The sequence below is a fragment of the Mytilus californianus genome, unplaced genomic scaffold (assembly GCF_021869535.1).
Source record: "Mytilus californianus isolate M0D057914Y unplaced genomic scaffold, xbMytCali1.0.p SCAF_11, whole genome shotgun sequence".
Classification (NCBI taxonomy): Eukaryota; Metazoa; Mollusca; class Bivalvia; order Mytilida; family Mytilidae; genus Mytilus; species Mytilus californianus.
This window is the reverse complement of record NW_026262593.1, coordinates 69,585,989-69,608,983: the sequence shown is the minus strand read 5'-3', so window position 1 is coordinate 69,608,983 and position 22,995 is coordinate 69,585,989. Positions and strand designations below refer to the sequence as shown.

General features: G+C 33.3%; 1 protein-coding gene across 4 annotated transcripts in view; it reads left to right on the top strand.

Annotated features, from left to right (window-relative positions):
* The window catches only part of LOC127720602 (lisH domain-containing protein ARMC9-like), a 53,511-nt gene that overhangs the window by 4,046 nt on the left and 26,470 nt on the right, over positions 1 to 22,995 (top strand). For 3 of the 4 annotated variants that reach the window (XM_052227272.1, XM_052227274.1, XM_052227273.1), the window contains exons 3-11: positions 106 to 231; positions 1,393 to 1,560; positions 1,925 to 2,074; positions 13,201 to 13,293; positions 13,434 to 13,461; positions 14,172 to 14,263; positions 16,482 to 16,556; positions 17,088 to 17,209; positions 22,869 to 22,983. In XM_052227272.1, the coding sequence (XP_052083232.1) occupies positions 106 to 231; positions 1,393 to 1,560; positions 1,925 to 2,074; positions 13,201 to 13,293; positions 13,434 to 13,461; positions 14,172 to 14,263; positions 16,482 to 16,556; positions 17,088 to 17,209; positions 22,869 to 22,983 (969 nt within the window). Of the gene's footprint in view, positions 1 to 105; positions 232 to 1,392; positions 1,561 to 1,924; positions 2,075 to 2,286; positions 2,381 to 13,200; positions 13,294 to 13,433; positions 13,462 to 14,171; positions 14,264 to 16,481; positions 16,557 to 17,087; positions 17,210 to 22,868; positions 22,984 to 22,995 lie in introns of those variants that run through there. The other variant, XM_052227275.1, reaches the window with a different exon arrangement.

Below are 22,995 nucleotides of genomic sequence, written 5' to 3'. Positions count from 1 at the left end.
TAAGAATTGACCAGTTTTTACTAGCTACTTTTGTTCATCAGATACTTTGTTGGCCATGGGAATTGATTGACAATGAGCTTGACCTTGTACAATTGTATTTTTCAGTACCTGGAGTTTGTGACATTTGACAAGACGTTGGTATCTTTCCAGAAAGAATGCGAAACAAAGCAGAAACCTATCACTACACAGAGTATAAAATCTAAATCAAACCAGAAATTACTGGCTATACAGGTATTCAGTTGTTATGGTAATACAAATCCTTGATTTAAACAGAAGGCATGTGCCTATACAGCTATTCTGTAGTCATGGTAAAAGAAATATAAGTATTTGTACTCAGATTCGGATAACAAAGTACTGGTTATACATTTAATTGGTTGTCATGGTAATTATACTAATAGAAACAACTAAATACTGAACACACTAGGTGATGCAGTAAAAAAAAACACTCTAAGCTTGCTGATGTTTAGGGATACACTGTCATACAAGGTAATTGGAGGCGATAATAATCTATTCTACAACCTCATCATAAATAGTCAAATGTAATTGGAGGAAGATTTCAGAGTGAATCATCTAAGATCACCAGCATTCACTAAAAATTCACCAGTAATAGTGATTTGTAATTGAATCACAGAATAAAGTCAAATTCAAACGAAAAATAAATAGGCAATACAGAAAACCAAAAAAAAAAATATATATAGTGCAATTTCTTTATTCATTTAGAATTAACTGTAATGATTACACAAAGGCAAATCTACACTAAACAAATTATTAAATTTCCAATAAACATGTTATTATGATTTTTGATTGTCCCTTTTGTGTCTTTGGGCCTGGTTGGCCAAGTGATCTAAATAGTTCATCTACAGTGGTTACTAGCCTTTGTACACTCAGGTTGTAAGTTCGAACCCTGTTAAGCCAAGGTTTGTTTGACTCAAATCTTAATCGCCTTGGATTGCAAGTTTTCATGCTGAATGCAATGGATTTTCTGGATACTCTGACTTCCACCACAAATAAAAAATGGCCCTCATTATATAGCCAAGTGTACTGAAATAGGCATTAAACACAAAAAAAAACCAATCACCATCTTCTGCTTCTTTTTTTGCTGGGCTGTTTTCTGCTCCTTGGTCGGGTTGTTGTCTCATTGACACATTCAATAATAGCATTTCATAACAAAAAAATCAAAATATTAAATTCTTCATCAAAATGAAACATATAGTTTTTCATTATTCAGGAATAGTTGATGCTATGTTAATAAAACAAAACCCCCAAAAAGAACGACCAAATCTACTCGATGATTATTTTTTATCCATTTGGAAGATTCCAAATAATGAAATTTTTTAAAGCTGTCATCTTTGAATTTGTTTTCACATGTTTTGTATGAACTTTTGTTTTTAGAATGAATTGATGCAAAATTTCCATAAAGGAAAGAGAGACAGATTTCTGAAGTTATGGAGTGAAAATTTGGCAGCCTCTGTCAAAGACCAGGACCCAGTGGCAAAGAAACTAGAATTTTATGTCAATATATATTTTGCTGTGTATCCAATAAAGTTTGCAAGAGGTCAGGTAAGATAATTTGTGTAACCATGTTAGTATATCCTTTTCAATATTGTTGTACAGATATATATGATATCTGGACCAGAATCAAAATGGTGGTAAAATATTTATAATTTTTGCTGTATTATCTGTAATGTTTTATACTGTGAATACATTTTTTTTGTTGATTGAAGAAAAATTGTAGTTTCTTGGATATTTGATTTTGAGGTTTTGCCAAAAATCAAATATAAACCAATAGTAAATTTGTACTTCGTTGAACTTTAAAATTTGTGGTTTCCCTTTACCCAGGAAATCCACAAAAACTAATATCCCATGAATAATAATTAATATTCAGTAATATGAAGGTAACAGCCATGTTGATTTTTCTTTATAGAGAGATGCTGACAGAGCTATGGGAGATTTTAAGAAGTACTTAGAAACCCGAGGTGCTACACTGAGTCAGACAACAGAGTTTTTACCATACTATGCTTTACCATTTGTACCCAATGCCAAGGGACATCCATCTTATAAAGAATTGTTCACAGTATGTACATACATCTTATAAAGAATTGTTCACAGTATGTACATACATTTTACAAAGAATTGTTCACAGTATGTACATCCATCGTATAAAGAATTGTTCACAGTATGTGTTTACATCGTATAAAGAATTGTTCACAGTATGTACATCCATCGTATAAAGAATTGTTCACAGTATGTACATACATCGTATAAAGAATTGTTCACAGTATGTACATACATCTTATAAAGAATTAATCACAGTATGTACATCCATCTTATAAAGAATTGTTCACAGCTTTTACATACATCTTATAAAGAATTGTTCACAGTTTGTACATACATTCTTTTCACAGAGGCAAGACAGAGTTAAATTCCTCAAGGAAATACAAGGGTGAAATAAAAAAGTTTATACGAAAAAAAGATGCATATTGAACCCCACAGTAAAAAAAAGACAAAATTTCTGTAACATATATAGCATTGGCAAATATAAGAACCAAAATTGAAATCCAGAGGTCAAATCATGAACAAGGGAAATCAAATGCAATCATACAAGTTAAAGATAATTCATTAACAGACATGTATACAAACAGCATACACAAAAAAAAGCTTTAAGCTCTCATAAGAGAGAGTGTTTGTACATAAATAAATGAAGCTTTGATTAAGTAGTGTTTTAGTACTTGCATGCACTCTGTAATGAAAAATTTTAAATGTTTAACAAGAAAAGCAACAAATATGCATGTACAGTACGCACAGAGAGTTTGTAATCGCCAGGGGCGGGTCCAGGTTAGGGCGTAATGGGCGTACGCCCCCCCTTTTCCAAAAAAAAAAAAAAAAAAAAAAAAAAAAAGACTATCGTAATCTGCTAATATTGTATTGAATATGGCAATTTTTCATATTCAACAATTAAACACATACTCTGATTTCTTTTTATACTGATTCCCCCATCCGATGTGTGATCTGTAAAATTTCGTTTCTCCGCCGTATTTGACTCTGCGATTAGTATCCATTGTTGTTGACGTGATATATAGTGAAATCGTCAAAGATGTCGACGTCAAAACAAAAGCGTCAAAAGACCTTTAAATTATCTCAAGGTGTCTTGGACACCTTTTTTAAACAACCAAAAAGGTAAGTAAATCTATACATGAAATGGTTGTTTTGTGTGACACTTCCTCAATGGTCATTATACATCTACCAGGGGGGGCACTCACTATGTATATGATACCAGGTATGTTCCTACAAACGGGGTTACATTTATAGCTAAATTATCTGAAATGGGGTTATGTTTTTTTCGCCTTGCCTTGGAAGGGGTCAGATTTGACTATATCTAGAACGGGGTATCATACGTTAGTACAAGTCTAAATTGAAAACAACGTTCAAACCTATGATTTAGGTGGATAAAAACCACAATTTTTATACGTGTCCATGCAAAACAAATTTCTTGGTAGAGGGGTCTAAATACAGCACAAACACGTCCACCCTGTGGTTTTAATATAATAACTCGAGAACGGCCGGATACATGTTTTTAACATTTGCACAGTTCAATGCAGTTGTTTAGTGTTATAAAATTAAATCCATTACATATGAGGGTTCGAAAAGGGGGTGCTCGCATAAAAAAAACCGGGAAATAAGACATAATTTCACGATGAACGTGAAATAATTTCCGTCATGAACGTTGCGCGAAAAATAAAGACTTTGATGTGAACCTTTTGACTTGTGACTGAGTCACTTTCTTCTTGTATACTAGTATATAAACTCTCTGTTTTACTTGATATTCCCGATTTAGTATACACATTTATGATATAAATGGTTTACGGCTTTTAAACAAAATTATAACAACCCCCCTTGTTTTTCTTGACGATCCCTGCCAAGTGTTTGAAATTTATTTGAAAAATACCGAGCACGAAAAATAAGCATTTGAAAATCACGATGCACGTTAAAATTAAATAAGCAGAACACGTTGAACGTGAATTAAAAAACGATCACGTTGCACAAAAATAACCCTTTACCACCCTCATATATGTTTCGTCAAATTTTGTGGCAGTAATTGGACTTTGATTTTTTACGGCGGATGGCCGTCATTTGGCTACGTGTATAGCAATGACATGAACTTTAACAAGAATGCAAAAATGGGGAAGTTCCGTAAAAATGTGTCAAGTGTATCATCCGTGTTTGTGTTATTCAAATTGTTCTTGCATTCTAGGCTGGTTTGCAAAGGGTCCATGCATCAAGGTGATATAGACGGCGGTGGACGACAATGTACATGCATTTCATTGGCTTTCATGTTGGATAATACTATTCCAAAGACTAGAGATGAAGTAGATAATATTCTTCTAAGAGGTACTGACTTGTACCATAAGGTTTGTTCTACCGATGGCTACATGCTAATAACAGAGTTTCCGGAGAATATTTGTATTGAAAACGAAAGTTACGCTATTACATTGAAAGATCCGATGAGTGGACTTGTGGAACAGGAAAGGGACAATTCTGACGCTTTAACATTTACTTTAGAGTCTGCAATACACCAATCATTATCACAGAGTGAAACCTCTTTCATTACACTTGGGAGTAACCCTGGTTCAACTATCGGTTTAAAAAAGGCTCAAGGGGTACTTTATTGTATTGATTCACACAGTCGCAATGACATGGGACTATGTGTTCCATCCGGTAAAGCTGTTGTACTGTCATTTGCTTCGTGTTCAAGTTTGATATCATATATCAAAGATTTAAACAAATCGATCACAGACCAAATCGCTGAATCACAGTTTGAGATAACACCCCTTATTAATTCTAAACTAAGAGTGGTCGACTCTGGCGTAGTTCGATTCGTCCGGGCGTCTAATTCACCAGTATCAACTGACTATGAGACTGAAATACCAAATATAGAACGTACTGCCCATGAAATGCCAGTTGAGGAAGAGTCTTCGTTCCACTCTGATAACGGAAGCAACAATGAAACTTCGTAGTTGGATGAGTCTTTTGTGTCCATCAATGAAAATAACGTTGAAACTACAGGTACTCGAAATGATGATTCATTTATGTCCTATAATGACAATAACGATGAAACTTCCGGTACTGGAGATGATGAGTCCTCTATCTTCACTAATGAACGAAACGAAGAAACTGCGGGAATTCAAGTTGACGATACCTCGGGATCGCGATTATCAGATGATATTGGAGTCATCGATGAACATACCCTATCGGATGATGTAAAATTCAGGATTTTGTCTAATCGGTGTCTGGAACGGGGCTTTAAATTTCCGTTCAAATTATATAAAGATAAAAGATGCAAAAGCGGTACTTTTAAAAGTTCTTGTTGTCGCGATTGGTTTGAGCAATTCCCATTCATAGCTTATTTAAAGTCGAAAGATGGGTTATATTGCCTTGCTTGTAAGTTTTTTCCGGACACATCCGGTTGCAGACCAAGATTGTTGGTTACAGAACCATTCAATAAATGGAAAGACGCCACTATGGATTTGAAAAAGCATGCACAGACTGGTTATCACGCTGACTCGGTGGTTTGATTGAACGGGTTTAAGAAATCGTGTGTCAATCAGTCGCTCAGAATCGACGTCAATCTGCAATCGAATAATGCCGCAATCATCGCTAAGAACCGCGATATCATCAGATCTATGCTTAAGTGTTTAGAGTTCTGTGGTAGGCGTGGAATGGCGCTTCGGGGACATCGGGATGATGATGCAGGCGATAGTAAGAACAAGGGTAATTTCAAAGAACTTATACAATTTAGAATAGAAGCGGGCGATACAACCCTAGAACAACATTTTGAAACGTGTTCAAAAGTAGCAACCTACACATCAAACACTTCTCAGAACGAGCTGTTAACTTGCATAAAGACATACATTCAGAAATCTATTGTGGAAGAAGTGAAGTCTCAGCCTTTTGGTGGATACTATGGAATCCAATGCGACGAGGTATCAGACACTAGCAATTGGGAACAATTAGGACTGGTTTTACGTTATGTCGTCGATGGAGTTCAAGTAGAACGCCTGCTAGAATTTATTTTGGCGGAGGAAACTACTGGCGAATCACTTTGTAATCTTATCGTTCAGTCCCTCACTAGTAATGGTTTGGACATCCAGTTATGTAGATCGCAGACTATGGATGAGGCAGGAAATATGTCCGGGAAAAATGCCAGGTGTGCCGCACGGTTGCCACGTATCTCTCCACGCGCAACGTATCATTATTGTGCTAGTCACAATCTAAGTTTAGTGCTGTGTAAAAGTTGTATGGTTACAGAAATCCATCTCATGCTAGATTCTCTCAAACAACTTGGGATATTTTTTAAATACTCCCCTAAAAGAAGCCGACGACTAGAAACGGCAGTAGAAGATGTTAACAACAATCGACAAGATAATAACAAAATTTCTAAATCAAAATTCAAAATCTTCTACGAAACTAGGTGGACAGAGAAACACGCCACACTCGACACATTCGCGACAATGTATGAGGCATTGGTAGGGTGTTTAGAAGCCATAAGCTACAATGAGGGACGTTCGTGGGACAGAAAGGCTATTACGGACGCTCATGGCCTTCTGTCCAAAATAACAGATAGTACATTTATTATGTGCTTCCATACAGTACACAACTTCCTTGGTTATGTACGTGGAGTAAGTTCTAAGCTTCAAGGCTCATCTTTGGACATTGTTGAAGGTTATAAAATGATCGGAGCTGTGAAACAGATCATCGAAGAAACCCGTAAAAATGAACAAGAGTTTGACTTAGTTTACAGTAAAGCGTCTGGCATGGCAGTAAAGGCTGGACTTGATGAGTTAAAAATGCCCCGTCGTTGTGCTAGACAGACACATCATAACAATGTACCCTCTACATCAGATAAAGAATACTTTAAACGGGCAATCTACTTACCTTATCTTGATGAGCTAATTCAACAACTTGATATGCGTTTTGGTCAAGAGGCTGTCTCTGTGGTTCGTGCCCGAGTTCACCTTATCTCCCAAGAGATGGAGAATGATATTTATGATTTTTACAATGCTGATATGCCTTAGCCCGAATCATTCAGGCAAGAGATGAGAATCTGGAAGTTGTTTTGGGAAAACCAACCGGAAAAACCAGAGTCAATTACATCAACCTTAACTGATGTAAGGGCATGCTTGACTTTATTTCCCAACATCATGAAAGTTCTCTTCTTACTTGCTTTGACAAGCGTCACGTCAAGCTCCACCGAAAGAGCTAACTCATCACTTAAGTTGATAAAGAATGATTTGAGAAGCACCATGAAGGAGGATCGTCTAAATGCTCTGCTTCTTCTATATGTTCACAGAGACATTCAACTCGATTATGATAAAATAATTGACGATTACGCCATGAGAAATCCGCGTAAAATGGTTCTATTGAATCCACTTTAGTCTAACCATTCATTGAAAATGAGAGTCCGTCAGTATTTCTGTGTTCATTTTAGGTTTTTCGTTCATAGTAACTAAGTGACATTGACCTACATTTGGCCATTAAGTTCAAGCACCATATTTATTTATGTACCATATACCGTATATGGTACATAAATAAATATGGTGTTTGAACTTCATGGCAAAATTACTTACCACCTATCGGAACTAGACAGTGACATGATTGCTTTATTTTAGTACTGTAGTATAATGACGTCAATTTTCATTTTAATCATGTATTCCACATTAAAGCCTACAATATTTAGAACGAAAGAACTTTTTCCTCAGTGTTTGTTTTTCTTGTATCATGTGTGTCGTTCAACGAAATCAGAACTTAATTTAAAATAGAGAGATATTTATCAGTCTGGCTACTTCATAATTTGATGCTTAATTGTTGAAATCCAGGAGCTTCTGAGCTTCCCCATGGACCCTTTACACAGGGCAACCGTAATTACGCCTCCCGTTCACAAAATCCTGGCCTAGGACTATTGAAATGTTAGGTAACGCCTTAACAATACCCTAGAATTTGGAATTTCTCGTTACTGGTCTACTGCTGTTAAGACCCATCCAATCGTTTTAATATACCATAGACAATTAATGGAGAGAATTTGGCAACCAAAATGTCAAATCCTGATACTTCAACTATTTAAAAATATACATGCTCCAAGTCAGGAACCGTTACATTAGTGCATTTCACTATTATTTTATGTTTTTTTGCAAAAAAAAGGTAAAAAAATTTTCGCCTCCCTCCGCTCGGCGAGTTATTTTATTCTACACCCCCTCTTTCAAATATCCTGTAAACGCCCCTGATCGCGAACTCCAATCACGGATTTCGGAGTGTAGTGGTGTCACACCGCGAATCACGGATTATACTCCCAATTTCCTCCAAAGATTCTCTCCCAACACCGCATGGCTGTTAATTGGTTTATTGCCCATCGGATGTACTGAAAATTAATGACGCGTGACAACATAATCGGATTAGCCAGATTTATTACCTTATTTTGTATTTTTATTATAGTCCGGTCAAAATGATGTTTTTACGGTAATTTGTCCAATCTAAACCCAAGAGTTAATTTATCGGATCAACAAGTGAACTCTGTTACTTTCAATTTATTTTGCAATGTAAAATATTATGTTTCACTACCTCGGTAGATTACCGACTTGAAATATTTGAACTCAGAAAAGAAACTGTAAAGTGACAACTCTGTTGAATGAAGGGAAAACGTTTTGTATGCAATGTGCCCTATATTCATAAAAACACAACACTGAGAGACATTCCCCGCCCAGACACAACACAATAATCACAACCTAATTTAATTATATGAAGAAAAAAAAATCATGTGTTGTTTATCTCTGTTATGATCTGTTATTGATCCTTTATTATTTAAAATAAAATTGGATGGGCGCAATCCGTATTTTACTGCTCGTTAAAATTCCTTGGCGAAATAAAAAAAAGAAGTATTTCAACAATTAATACTATAGAATATTTAAATAAAATTATATCGTGTTCTACAAGAAAGAAATATGTGAAAAAAATGTGGATCGGATTTTTACGATCTACACATTTTCACAGAGGATCTCTACCATTGCCCAACAGGAACTGAACGACATGCATCCTGTTTTCATCTACCATTTATGTATATTGTTGACCATGGACGTATAAATAATGTCCAGGTTTATGTCCTGTGTTGACTGAGAAACGTAAAATTAAAAGGCTGGTGTTCGTTTATTCAGAAAAGGATTCTATTTTAGATTCCGGTTAATCAATTGTAAAAGGACCTTCTAGAGCCTCAATCTTAAGGCATACAAATGTCATGAATTTTCCCACGGTCATCCAGAAAGGTCACCTGAGTTTACCGTTACGTGATAATATTTCCCACCAAATAAAAATCTCGTGGACAAAATTGATGTCACTATTTTTAGCATTCAATATTGTGAGCGAAGTCAAGTTCAAAGTTCAACCACGGACTGTTGATCACTGAGATGTGTATCGTCTTCCCACGGCAATTAATTTCTTTTAAAAAATTTAAAAATCACTGTCCTTTATACAACACACAAGTTTACATTCATTGTGCGTAAATGAATATTATGCAACGAGGAGTTGATGCAGCTATAGAAGTATTCCTGTGGTAGCCGAAATGTAATTATTTATCCTAAAGTAATGCCAACAAATCGTAAAGAGAAAATGCTGTAGACTTATTAAGCATAAGAATGGTGAATAGTATTTTCTTTTTTACTTGCATATACAAATTTTGAGACACATAATTTTCTTTAAACTGCTCACTTTTATATTCAGCGTTAGTTTCTGTTTATTTTTACGCAAGTATGTCTCTTTTCGTAAATAAAATAATTTACCGATGAACTTAAACAAGGTCAAAATCAAGTATAGTTTTTGTTATAAAACTTTAATGCAATTGAAAGAATTAACAACAATATTCTGCTTTTAAATCTTTAATTTGTTTCAAGCAATTATGTAATCGTAAAATGAAAATGGCGTGGACTTATTAGCATAACGAATAGTGAATAATATTTTCTTTTTTACTTGTATACAAAACTTTGAGACATGTAATTTTCCTTTAAACTGCCCACATTTATTCAGCGTAAGTCTCCGTTTATTTTTACACAAGTATATCTCTTTTGTAAATGAAATATTAATTTACTGACCAGAAAAAAAACGAGGTAAAAATCAAATATAGTTTATTTTAATAAAACTATTTTTAAATGTACAGTGTAATTGAAAGAATTAACAACAACGTTTTGCTTTTAAATCTTTTATTTGTTTCAAGCAATCAGAAATATAACCTGATTATCAATAGACAGGAAATACAATTGTTTAATTACATAAGTAATCTCGCATACCTTGACTGTCGCGTGCCGGTATAGATCAGAAGGATTAGGGCAATTAATTACCTGGTGTGACACCGCGTCACACCGGACTGGGAGAGATGTCGCTAATACAATAAACAAAAGCTAGCGAATTTACGCGGAAGTCGGAGGGAATACTCCCAAATTTCTCCGAGAATTTAGGGAGGGATGTTGGAGTTTCCTGGTGTCACACCAAGAAAAAACTTGGTGTTCAGAGTTTGGGAAGCCTTTCGCGAAACTTGTACTGTACTTTCCAAAAAACACTAGTGATACTTTGAAGTCATAATTACTATTATTTTATATTCATTATTGATGAAGTCCTCAGTGTCCATGTCGTGTTATGTCAACATGAATACAGGCATATAAGTGAATCTAATAGAGACAAACTGGATGACATATTAGGCCAAATAAGCCCTGATGAGAGTTACAAGTCCTCTGTTATCCCTGATATTGCAGCCACAAGCTTATATATTATGATATTTTACAGGGGACAAGATTCACCATTATTAATGCAGTTACCATGTATTAAAAGTATCGCCTTGGTGATCTCCTGGTAGCATGTTTGTCTCAAGTGCAAGAGTTAAAGGTATCAAACCTCGGTTGAGTCAGACCAAAGACTTTAAAATTGTTATTTGCTGCTTCTCCACTAAGCATGCTGCATTTAGGAGTAAGATATCTAGAGCAAAGACTGGTCGGCTTAGCTTCAGATAAATGTGTTCATGTAGGGTGATCAGGGCTTCCAAAATTTCCTGACGACAGCCGGACATTTTTCAAAGAAATATTTTTGACGGTCAATGATCAGCTGGATACTTAAATGTAACTGAGAGGATGCATAAATTGATATATGTGTCTAAATAATTAGTAGTGTTATATGCAATAAAATTATTTATAACTGTTTTGTTTTCTTCATTCTAAAAATAAATAAAATATTATCCTCGGTATTGTGTCATTTTTCTGTGTATCGTAATACAGTAACCATCATTGCATCAATCAGCTTCAGTACCTGACTGTTCTCATGTTTTTGTTTCTGTTTATATAATCTATCTTCTCTCTGTGAGTACTTAACACTTTGTAAATTAAGGCCATCTTATTTGAAACTGTTGATGTTGGCTTTAATTGCAGTACAACTTGATCATCAATACACGTGATACTTTTCTTTTTGTGTATTGATTACCTGACCACGTGACTTTTACAACTGATGCGGTATTTATAGATAACATTGAGGAGGCCCGATGAAGGATATTGTTTTAAACCGTGTAAAATCTACTGAACAGTGATAACATTTTTCTTTGTACAATTTCCCAACCTGATTTAGAAAATAAGGAATAAATAAAAACATACTCAGTTGATAAATAATTTAATGAATAACAACATGATATTTTATGTAAGCATATAACAACAATAAAATGTCAGAAGAGCACAATGCTGACAAACACACGCAATAAATATTACAATGAGCACATTGAAAAGAAGCACAGATCACAGCACAAGATTAGAGTTCATTTAGTCTAATTAAAGATTTTACATTCATGAGCTTGCTAAATGCATTGTTCTGATAAACATGGCGGTTACGAACGGATTGCCATTTGCGGATAGCAGGAACAGGGTCAAAGTCTTTAACATCTACACCTACTAAGCTTATCCTCATAAGTTGATCTAAAGCGTCAATACCTAGACTACACCTTAGTCGATCATAGTTCCCACGGCGGGACTTAACTTTACGTCGGACATCACCTCTTTCTCTATAACATCGGAAATTGTCTGAATAAATTCGGAGCAGGCATTGTTCTCTTGATATAATTTAGAAGTGATCACGGCACCATTTAACTTAGTTAAATCATTTATTGACTGAAATTTGTCCATTGGTTTTTCCTATATATTTTAGTAAATTTTCCCCTTGAGAGTACCCCAGTATTTAACACGATGTACAGTGTTAAATAAAATAATATATATCATACTTATTCATTTATAAATATCCTTATTTGAAGAATAACTTTTAAATATCAGGATACTTTTAAAACTGAATGCTCATATAAAATAATATCTATAAAGCGTAATTAAATAGGATGTTGTTCCATACACACTTACATGTTTGACCTCGTTTACCGGATTACCTTTATGTACATTGTTATGCATCATTAATTCTATTGATAAAGATAAGCTAAGGACACCTCATCAAAGGTAACAAACCTGTAATCAGTGAATGATTTATGGCTTCAATATAACTTATTGAAGGGATAATTGTTTGACAGCTTGTTGTTATTTAAATAAAAGAAAACGTGTTTTTTCTACTTTTTATTGATGTACACAAGCTAAAGACCAAGCCGTACATTTATGTACCCAGAGTATTAGACTAACTGAGACACTTCAAAGTATCTGAAATATGCTGCTTCTGTTTTATTAAACCCAATTATGACCGAAATATCTTTGTGAAATAGATTGCCACAATTATAAACTAAAATGCCCAAACGGACATGCCCAAAGCCCCAAACGGACATTTTTATCGATCGATAGTTGGTAAAAATTGAAATGACCGTTTCATGAAAATGCCTTGAATAACAAAATGTGGCACACCAATTCTATTTGACCGTTTGAGGCTGAGAGCAGCCGGTCTTTTTATGAAAGTTTCGGTCAAGTCCGGAATATATGACCGTTTTGGAAGCCCTGAGGGTGATATGTCTTCATGTGGAGTGTTAACTTATTAAAATACCACATTAAAAATCAGGCTTTGAGTGTCTGTCTAGTAGAAAGCAGGGTTTATATTAATCTCATATTATCATGTTCATGTCCTGAATATGCATTTAATTTGCCACTGGACATTAAACAGCTATGATTTATAAGCTAATATTTTGACATCTATTTCCAGGACACATGGGTAAAGGATTTAGAGTTAAGACTGGAAAAGTTCCTGACATTAACTCTGAAGTCAACACCACAACCAAAACTGTTCGATCTTTATGTATCCTTTTAAAAAAAGATAATAGCATTATTTTTTAGTCATAGAATGGATCTTACCATACCTTCTTCTTTGACAATTATACAGAACAGATATTGTGTGAAACAATTTACAGCTGCTTTTTTTTCTTAACATCCAATCAGAGAGGAAATAAAGTTGGCGATGAAAATGGTGAGATATCTTTATTGTAAAAACTTTACTGAAGTTGTGTGTCTTGTAAATAGATATCCTTAGCACATACTTATAGAAAGTTCAGAGTGAATCAAATAAAATCACTAGCCACTGAATTAACTTGTGTAAACTCTTTGAGGAGATATAAATGGAATGGAATGTAGTTTTAACAACTAAATCGGTAGATAATTCTGAATATTTATTACTGAATAATATAATCTTCAGTTAGGGTTGTTTCAGTATAAAATATGTGGGATTAGGTATATGGTAAAAAATTCAAAGATGAAGGCATTTTTTCAGAATCCCCACTTGAATTTGTAATGTAAAAATATATTCTGGAATCTGGACCCAGCCACTAATCAAAATGTATATGCATAAACCTTCAATTAGACCCTCTAGATAAACTTTTTTCTGGAATATCCTTAATACTAGCATGACTAGATAGATACCCTTTAATTTCTGAAATAGGATTAAAAAAATGAAACGCTTAGTTCATCTATTTTTTTCTGGCAATATTTTAAGCTTCCAAATAATTTCATTTGATATTGGAAATGATATTAAAATACAGCCAAAGATGAACTTAAGGTCTGTAGACTGTATTGTAGCTGTACAATGTCATACCCAGATGTCCAGAAAAAACATCGCTAATCAAGCCTATAACTTTTAGCTTTCTTATGATTTTATGTTTTGATTTTAACATTTTTCAATAGAGCAATTTCAACAGATATCCCGATTACAGCAGCAGTTAGTCGACTCTGAAAGAAAGACCATGTCATACATAAAACGACACAACCGTGTACAGGTACCTCTAACACTCAATCCTCACTGGTCTAACATGCATGGACATTGTTCATTATTTATTTTGCATGCTAATTTTGGACTTGAACGAACCTCATATTAGTACATGCTAATCAAATTGGTAATCCTCCTTCACCTAAAATTTTAAACATGTTACAAGGCATGAGAAAGAATACATGTAAAACATCATGGTAAGTAAGGTCACACCAATGTCATTTTTAAAACTTTGACATTTTACATGCAAATATGCATGTAACCAAGTTTCCTTCTGAAAATTTAAAGGTTTAAATATGTGTGCATATTTGAAAAAAAAAGAAAAGATACATGACATTTAAGTCACATTAGTAATAGTTAAAAGAAAAGAGAGGGGTAGGAGGGGTGCCATCCGGAATTCCAGTTCTTTCCCAGATCATGAAATATTAATTCCTGAGTCCAAATAAGTGAAATTTCCTGCAAAAATAAAGGCATACTCCCTATGTCCTGAAAAAGATCTTTCCACCCCTCCTAAAGCTAATCCATAGAAATGAAAATCATTGGTGTGATCAAAGCACATGTTAAACCTATGTGTAGTTACCTCAGGTTGGAATAATAATAGTAAAATATTAGTTAGAAATCTCTCTCTAAATCAGTGTAAGATAATTTCTTCTTTCTTGCATGTATTTTCAGTATTCTCATTGGTAAGTTGTCTTTTCAATCTGTTGTCTTTAATGTTTTGTTTGTCTATGTAGCTTTTGTATTATTTTTACAAATCATGAATATAAATAAAAGGTGATGTATGACATACATCAATGAGAAAACAGCAGTATAGTTAAAGGTCAGATAAGTGTGGAAATAGATGTCATTTTTTGTGTGTAAATATAGATACAATGCTGGTCGATAACTGTTTTCTGTCCTGTAAATCTGTCAATATTTATGTTGACTGAGATTCATATATATAGAAGGTTAGTCACTTTAGGTCACTGTACTGCCTTCAACAATGAGTAAAACCATACCGCATAATTTATTGTTTGTATTTACAAAAGTGAAAACTTTGACAACAATGAACAATATTCCCTAATTCTATTTTTCCTTTTTAATTTGTGCATTATATTTCAATTATTTTTTCATAGAGTTAAAATTTTCTTTTCAAGTTTATAGATGAAATTACCTAATATGTTATTTTTAGATGGGCATTTCTATTTATTGCATTTTGATGATTTTAATTATTTCTTTGAAACTGTGAATGAAAAAAAATGTTGCTACTGACTTATTAAAATTAGCTTGAGTTTTTTTCCCTACATTGCTATACCTTAATTAGGAGATAATTTAATAGATTTTTTAACCTGGCCTATGTAAAACCAAGCTTAATGTAGACCAAGTTAAAATACTTAATTCAGTTATTGCCATCTAATATGAATATAAATTAAACAAAACTTTATCACAAAGTGTATAAAACCTGATTAAAAAGAGATTTCGTGTAAACATCAATTAGACAGTTGTCATGCAGCAGAGGCCTAATCATTCTTGAGAGGACACATGCTCCTACACTGTATGACAATATTATATTATATAGACACTTTTGGTGTTTAAGACTGTATGTTGACAACTAGATGTCCATTGGTTTTGTGCCATTGGGTTGCTGTGGACAATACTCCTGACATTAGTTCTATATATATATATGTGGGGATGTTAAGCAAACAACAATCAATCAATCAATTATATTTCTGCTAGGGTAAAACTTGCAAATCAGTCCAAATTACACTCATCAGTTAAAGATGATAGGAAAGTCGAATTCAATTATGTTTTATTAAAAGTATTGGTCTATGAACTTAAAGTGAACAATGTTCCTGCATGCTATAGACCAGTTAAATGAGTTATTGATAGTTAGTGACTTAAGCCATATCAATTAATTTTTTTTATATATATATATATATATATAATTAAAGATTCATGATGAGAGTGTGTGAAAAGCATTGACAGTTAAAGAAATGAAGAATATAACTACCAATACTTAAAATTTCAGTTTTAATGATTAGAATTTTTAATTGTCGTATTCATGTTTTGATGATAATATTGCATTAATTTTTTGATTGATTGTAATAGTACTAGTAGTGAAATAAAGATTTTTCAAAATAATAGTTTTTTAAAAAAATTTTCTTGTTTTTCTTCGTCTAGCTGTAGTAATTATCAATCAGATGAATAAAGCGGATAGTGTAAATTTTACTAATTATATATCTCTACAGGCTGACTACCACAATTTAATAGGAATAACAGCAGATTTGGTTGAAGCTCTGGAATCAACAGTCCAAGGAAAACCAGTAAGACAAAACAGATTGTTCATACTCTAGTAAAAGAACAGTAAGACAAAAAATATGTGCCTAAATTTTTAGATTCAGTTCGTCTGTCCTGTATCAGGTGAAAGTTTTTGGTAAAGGTTGTTTATCATGAAGTTATGATCACGTCAACTTGAAACTTATTACACATGTCATTATGATGTAAACTTTTAAAATTATATGCCAAATAATGATTTTGACTCCAATTTCACAGAGTACTCTGAAAAGGTAAAATAATTAAGCAAGGAGGGGGGGGGGGGGGGGGGATGGTGTCCTAAAGGACACATGTAACATGTTTTTGTTGATATATCTTTTTCAATACTTACAGGGAGATATTTTATTACAGTATATTTGGCAAACTGAAATTAGATTTGCTTTTTGTGAAATAAGATGACTAAGTTATAAAATTATATCATAAATGATTTTCTTTTGTAGATTAATTTAAAATAAGAGGAAACAGATTATAAATTCTATTGCTTCATTTTTAAAGATCAACCATACATAATTTCATTCCAGATTTCTCCTGATTATCTCCAAGAGATTTGCTCTAGACTATTTAGTGGACATATGCAGAATTCAGTTGATTTCACACGACCTGGTACAGCTAGTCAAATGCTTCGTCAGTCAATGGCTCCAACGTAAGTTTTATTTACCTGCAATTGAGTTTGTAGTGATAGCTGTGTTTTGATTTTGTTTGTTTGTCCATCTGTCTACAACTCTTAATAAAGCAGTGACTACAATTCAATAAAACTTTCAAAAAATCTGTAGTATCTACTTTCAATTTGTATTTCCTATTTAAGATCATTGATCCAAATGATAAAAATACAAATGGCAGAGCAAGATTATGAATTTGTGAGTTCTAGTGAAGAGGAGGTTTGTTGTATTGAAGAGGAAGTTTGTGAGTTCTAGTGAAGAGGAGGTTTGTGAGTTCTAGTGAAGAGGAGGTTTGTTCTAGTGAAGAGGAAGTTTGTGAGTTCTTGTGAAGAGGAGGTTTGTGAGTTCTAGTGAAGAGAAGAGAAGGTTTGTGAGTTCTAGTGAAGAGAAGGTTTGTGAGTTCTAGTGAAGAGGAGGTTTGTGAGTTCTAGTGAAGAGGAGATTTGTGAGTTCTAGTGAAGAGGAGGTTTGTGAGTTCTTGTGAAGAAGAGGTTTGTGAGTTCTTGTGAAGAGGGTGGTTTGTGAGTTCTTGTGAAGAGGAGGTTTGTGAGTTCTAGTGAAGAGAAGGTTTGTGAGTTCTAGTGAAGAGAAGGTTTGTGAGTTCTAGTGAAGAGGGTGGTTTGTGAGTTCTTGTGAAGAGGAGGTTTGTGAGTTCTAGTGAAGAGGAGGTTTGTGAGTTTTTGTGAAGAGGAGGTTTGTGAGTTCTTTGTGAAGAGGAGGTTTGTGAGTTCTTGTGAAGAGGAAGTTCGTGAGTTCTAGTGAAGAGGAGGTTTGTGATCTCTGCAAAGAGGGAAGTTTGTACACACACACATTTTGTGCCTGTATCAAGTCAGGCTACTGGACCATTTGTTGTTTCTGTTTGTTTGAACATGTATTTTTTCAGAGGAGTCGGTGTTGGTAGTTGATGTGGTCTGTTGTACTGTCCAGTATTTTTGGTGATTACTGTTATCCTTTTTTTATGACAATTTTAGGGTGTATATTAAGCCTGATTATTCAGAAACATTTACTTCCTAGATTCCTAATGAAAGAAGCATGTTTTTTGTAATGCAGTTTATATTATTTGAAACTGATCACTGATAGTGAAAAAAGTAATCTTTCACAGAGAAATAAGTCATTAACAAGAAAGTGAAGCTTTATAAAAAAAATTGTAACCATTTGATTGCTTTGAATAGCTACCTGTTCAATACAAAGACTACAAATAAAACAGATACTGATGTAGAATGTACACAGATGTATAGAAGGATTATCTTTGGTGAATATTCTATGTCTTTACGATTAAAGTATAGAATAATTTCTTACCCTGTCTAATGTTAAGTCATAAGAAAAGTAAAGTAGTCATTTTTCAATTTATAAATAAATGTCAAATTTAAGTTTCACAATATTCATTTAAAATTTCTTCTGTCATTATTAGAAACAGACAATAGTTTGAATTAAATCCTGTAATATTTAGAAAAACATATATGTTTATTTAGAATATATGGTGTCAAAAAGTTTCCATGGGAGATAATTCAGTAGAACTAATCCCTCCTTTTTTAAAAAGATTGGACTAACACCAACTGGGCCCTGAAGCTTCATAAAAACATATGTTTAGCTTAAAGTACATTTTGCTGAATATTTATGAAAACTTGACAAACAATTAACATAAAAGAACACTAAAAAAGTTAATTAAGATGTTTTCAAAAGTAAGCATAAAATGTTCAAAGGAGAAAAAGTTTAAAATGGATAATGGGTTATTTCCCTTTTAAACTTCATGAACATTTTTTTTTTAGCTAAAAGTATATTTCTATGAGTATTTTCCAATTTAGTATATAGAGAACTCTGTTACTTGTAACTCACAATTTGGAAGCTTAACCAGTAATCCTTTGTACATATATATGCTTGTCACAAAAACTGTTAAAAAACATCCAAATTACTGAATTTTTACAGGAATTCTTTGTCAGTTAGTCAAATCTTGCGCATATCAATTGGTGCTTTGTAAGTTCTGCATGAGTAATATTTAGTAACCAAGACTCCATACAGAGATAATGGATGTTATTTTGTCAGTGATAATCTTTATCAGATTCAATTATATTTTTAGATTTGAAGAAAACTAATTCATTTGATGAAGTTTTAACTTATATTAAACTTAAATTTTCTTTCAGTAATAATTTTAGATTAAGAATTGTTTCTTTGTGATTTATCTCAAATTGAAAATTAATTTTGTAATGTTTATTAAAAACAAACACCATTAAAAATATATTATTGATGTTATTTTCATTGAAGAAATGAAATTTTATTGATCATAAAACTTTTACAAAAATGTTAAGCTGCCATTGCGTATATTGAAGTTTAATACTACGTTGACATAAATATTTGTCTTTAACATGATATTTTATTGACTTATGTGACAAATCAGAGATAAAGATTTATATCCATTGACAAATGATTATATCCATTTTCTCTGTTACTTCCACACATTTTTACACATATTTCATTTATACATATTGACCTTTCAAAGTTGCATTTACATAAATAAAAGCACATATTTTTTTACAATAAAATAATTGATATGATTAGTCTTTTAGATTTAAATTATTCTCTCTTTGATATTAGTATCTTGCTATAAAACTGCTGTACTTTTTCTCCATACACATGACACTTTTGCACAATATTCTTCAATTTTTATACGACCGCAAAAAAATTTTTGTGGTCGTATATTGGTATGACGTTGGCGTCGTCGTCGTCGTCGTCGTCCGAAGACACATTAGTTTTCGCACTCTAACTTTAGTTTGAGTGAATGGATCTCAATGAAATTTTACCATAAGGTTCAATACCACAAAAGGAAGGTGGGGATTGATTTTGGGGGTTATGGTACCAACATTTAAGGAATTAGGGGCCAAAAAGGGGCCAAAAATAAGCATTTTTGTAACTTCCAGACATAACTTGTGTGTAAGTGTATGGATCTCTCTGACATTGTACCACAAGGTTCCATATCACAAAGGGAATGCTGGGATTGATTTTGGGGGTAATTGCCTCCAAATTTTAGGAATTAGGGGCCAAAAAGGGGCAAAAAACAAGCATTTTTCTAGTTTCATGACAATAACTTGTGTGTAAGTCTATGGATCTCTCTGACATTGTACCACAAGGTTCCATATCACAAAGGGAATGCTGGGATTGATTTTGGGGGTAATTGCCTCCAAATTTTAGGAATTAGGGGCCAAAAAGGGGAAAAAAACAAGCATTTTTCTAGTTTCCAGACAATAACTTGTGTTTAAGTGTATGAATCTTTATGAAATTGTACTACAAGGTTCCATATCACAAAGGGAAAGCTGGAATTGAGTTTGGGGGTAATTGCCCAAAAAGTTTAGGAATAAGGGGCCAAAAAGGGGCCAAAAATAAGCATTTTTCTAGTTTCCAGACAATAACTTGTGTTCAAGTGTATGGATCTCTCTGAAATTGTACCGCAAGGTAGCATACCACAAAGGGAAGGCTGGGATTGATTTTGGGGGTAATTCCCTCAAAATTTTAGGAATTAGGGGCCATAAAAGGGCAAAAAATTTTACAAGCATTTTTTCTAGTTTCAGGACAATAACTTGTGTGTAAGTGTATGGATCTTTATGAAATTGTACTGCAAGGTTCCATATCACAAAGGGAAAGCTGGGTTTGAGTTTGGGGGTAATTGCCCTAAACGTTTAGGAATTTGGGGCCAAAAAGGGGCAAAAAAACAAGCATTTTTCTAGTTTCCAGACAATAACTTGTGTTCAAGTGTATGGATCGCTCTGAAATTGTACTGCAAGGTACCATACCACAAAGGGAAGGCTGGGATTGAGTTTGGGGGTGATGAATCATAAGGGGGTTCAAAAAATTGGTGGGGGGGATTTTTTTTCTTTAAAATTTTCCATTTTAAATTGGTTATTTCTGATTTATATATAAAAGCAAATAATAATGATATGCATACATGTGAACCTCCCAACGGGAGTACAATAATCCCGTTTTCAGGGGTCTCCTCCCGACCTCTCGTTGAAGAGAAAAAAATCCAGTGTATGAAATTTTTTCCCCAACATATCATCTCAGACATCTGGTGTAACTGACATTACCTGAAGTTATATTTTACATGTAAATCAATTAGCATGCATAATTATATGGCTTCACTTGTCAGCTTGGGTGTCAAACTTACTGGTAATCAACAATTTTTACCTCAGGCTAACTGCCGTTGTGTAATAAAAACTTTGTGTATTTATTGGGTTACTTCTCTTGATTTATCCTGTTTTAAGTTTCTTTCCTTTCAATAATGTAAATTTTTAAAAGAATATGAATAAAATATAAATTGAACAAATAATCATAAAAGGATGGTAATTAAATAATCATAAAAGGATGGTAATTAAATTATTTTAAACGTCTTAGGACAAATAAAAAAATAATAATTTGAAAATTATTTGAGGGTTCTATACTTCCTTTCAAGACTTAAATTGAAATTTATATAATAACTATGACCCTTGATTCCATACCTTATATATATATTTCTTAATATGCAAATATAAACTAATTGCAATTGCTGATAGATAAACAAATGTTCTGAATGCAATGATTGTTCTATAGAATAATGATATAAAAGATATGAATTAAAAAATTTAAAAAAGATAGAGAAACTTTATAATTACAAGGGTACTATAAACATAATACATTCGGATGGAAAGTTGAAGAATACACACTTTAAAAGACAATTTTTACAGCACACGGTTACATTTACGTCAAAATTTATGTCGACTAAAAACCTCCTGATCTGAGTCCTAATCTCCTGACCAAAATTTCCCAATCTTATGATCTGAGTTTCACAGTCCATCACATGTATGGATATGGTTTGAATAGGTAAATTAAAAATTTTTAAGTTCTTAGACCACTTTCATTCTGTGTCAGAAACCTATGCTGTGTCAAATATTTAATTACAATCCAAATTCAGTGCTGTATCAAGCTTGAATGTTGTGTCCATACTTGCCCCAACTGTTCAGGGTTCGACATCTGCGGTCGTATCAAGCTGCGCCCCAGCGGAGCATTTTATTGAACATATTTTGATTGATATAGAAATTAAGAAATACCGCTTCAGTTTTCATTACTGACATTAGTCCAGATAGGTCTCTTTGGTAATGTCATTATGTTGAATGTAGGACATTTTGTCATAGAAACTATTGAAATGATGCGAAGGCAAGAGCTAGCAATCCTACATTATGTCAGCAACATTAACATTTAGGCTTAGCCTGTGGTTAAAGTTTTTTAGAAATTGATGACTTTGACAAACCCTTATGTAATTTTATGAACCTTGGCGAGAAGCATTTTTATGATCAAAGGACAGTATTCAAAACAAAATTAAGAAAATGTTTAATTCAATTTTTCGTATTTAACCTGTAAACGGACTTAGTTAATTTTGCAGTTAACATTCAGATATTGCAGTGAACATTAAGATGCAGAATATTTGGGGTGAATAAGTCTTCATATACCCAAATGCAAGGGAAATAAATGTATAATGTAAAACAAGGTCACATGCAATTTCATGTCATGCCAACCCTTCCAAAGAAACATTATTTTACTGTTATCATCAGTATGTTTTGATTAACTTGTGTCTATATGTAGGAAAGCCAACCATATGCACATTGGATTTTGTTTTAGGAGTAATCTGCAAGAGCCTGAGACATATACTGCCTTAGATTATGAAAAAATCAAATATGAAATGGCCAATGCTGAAGTGAGAAGGAAGGTTTTACTTCTACAGGCTATAAGATGGGTATGGATACAT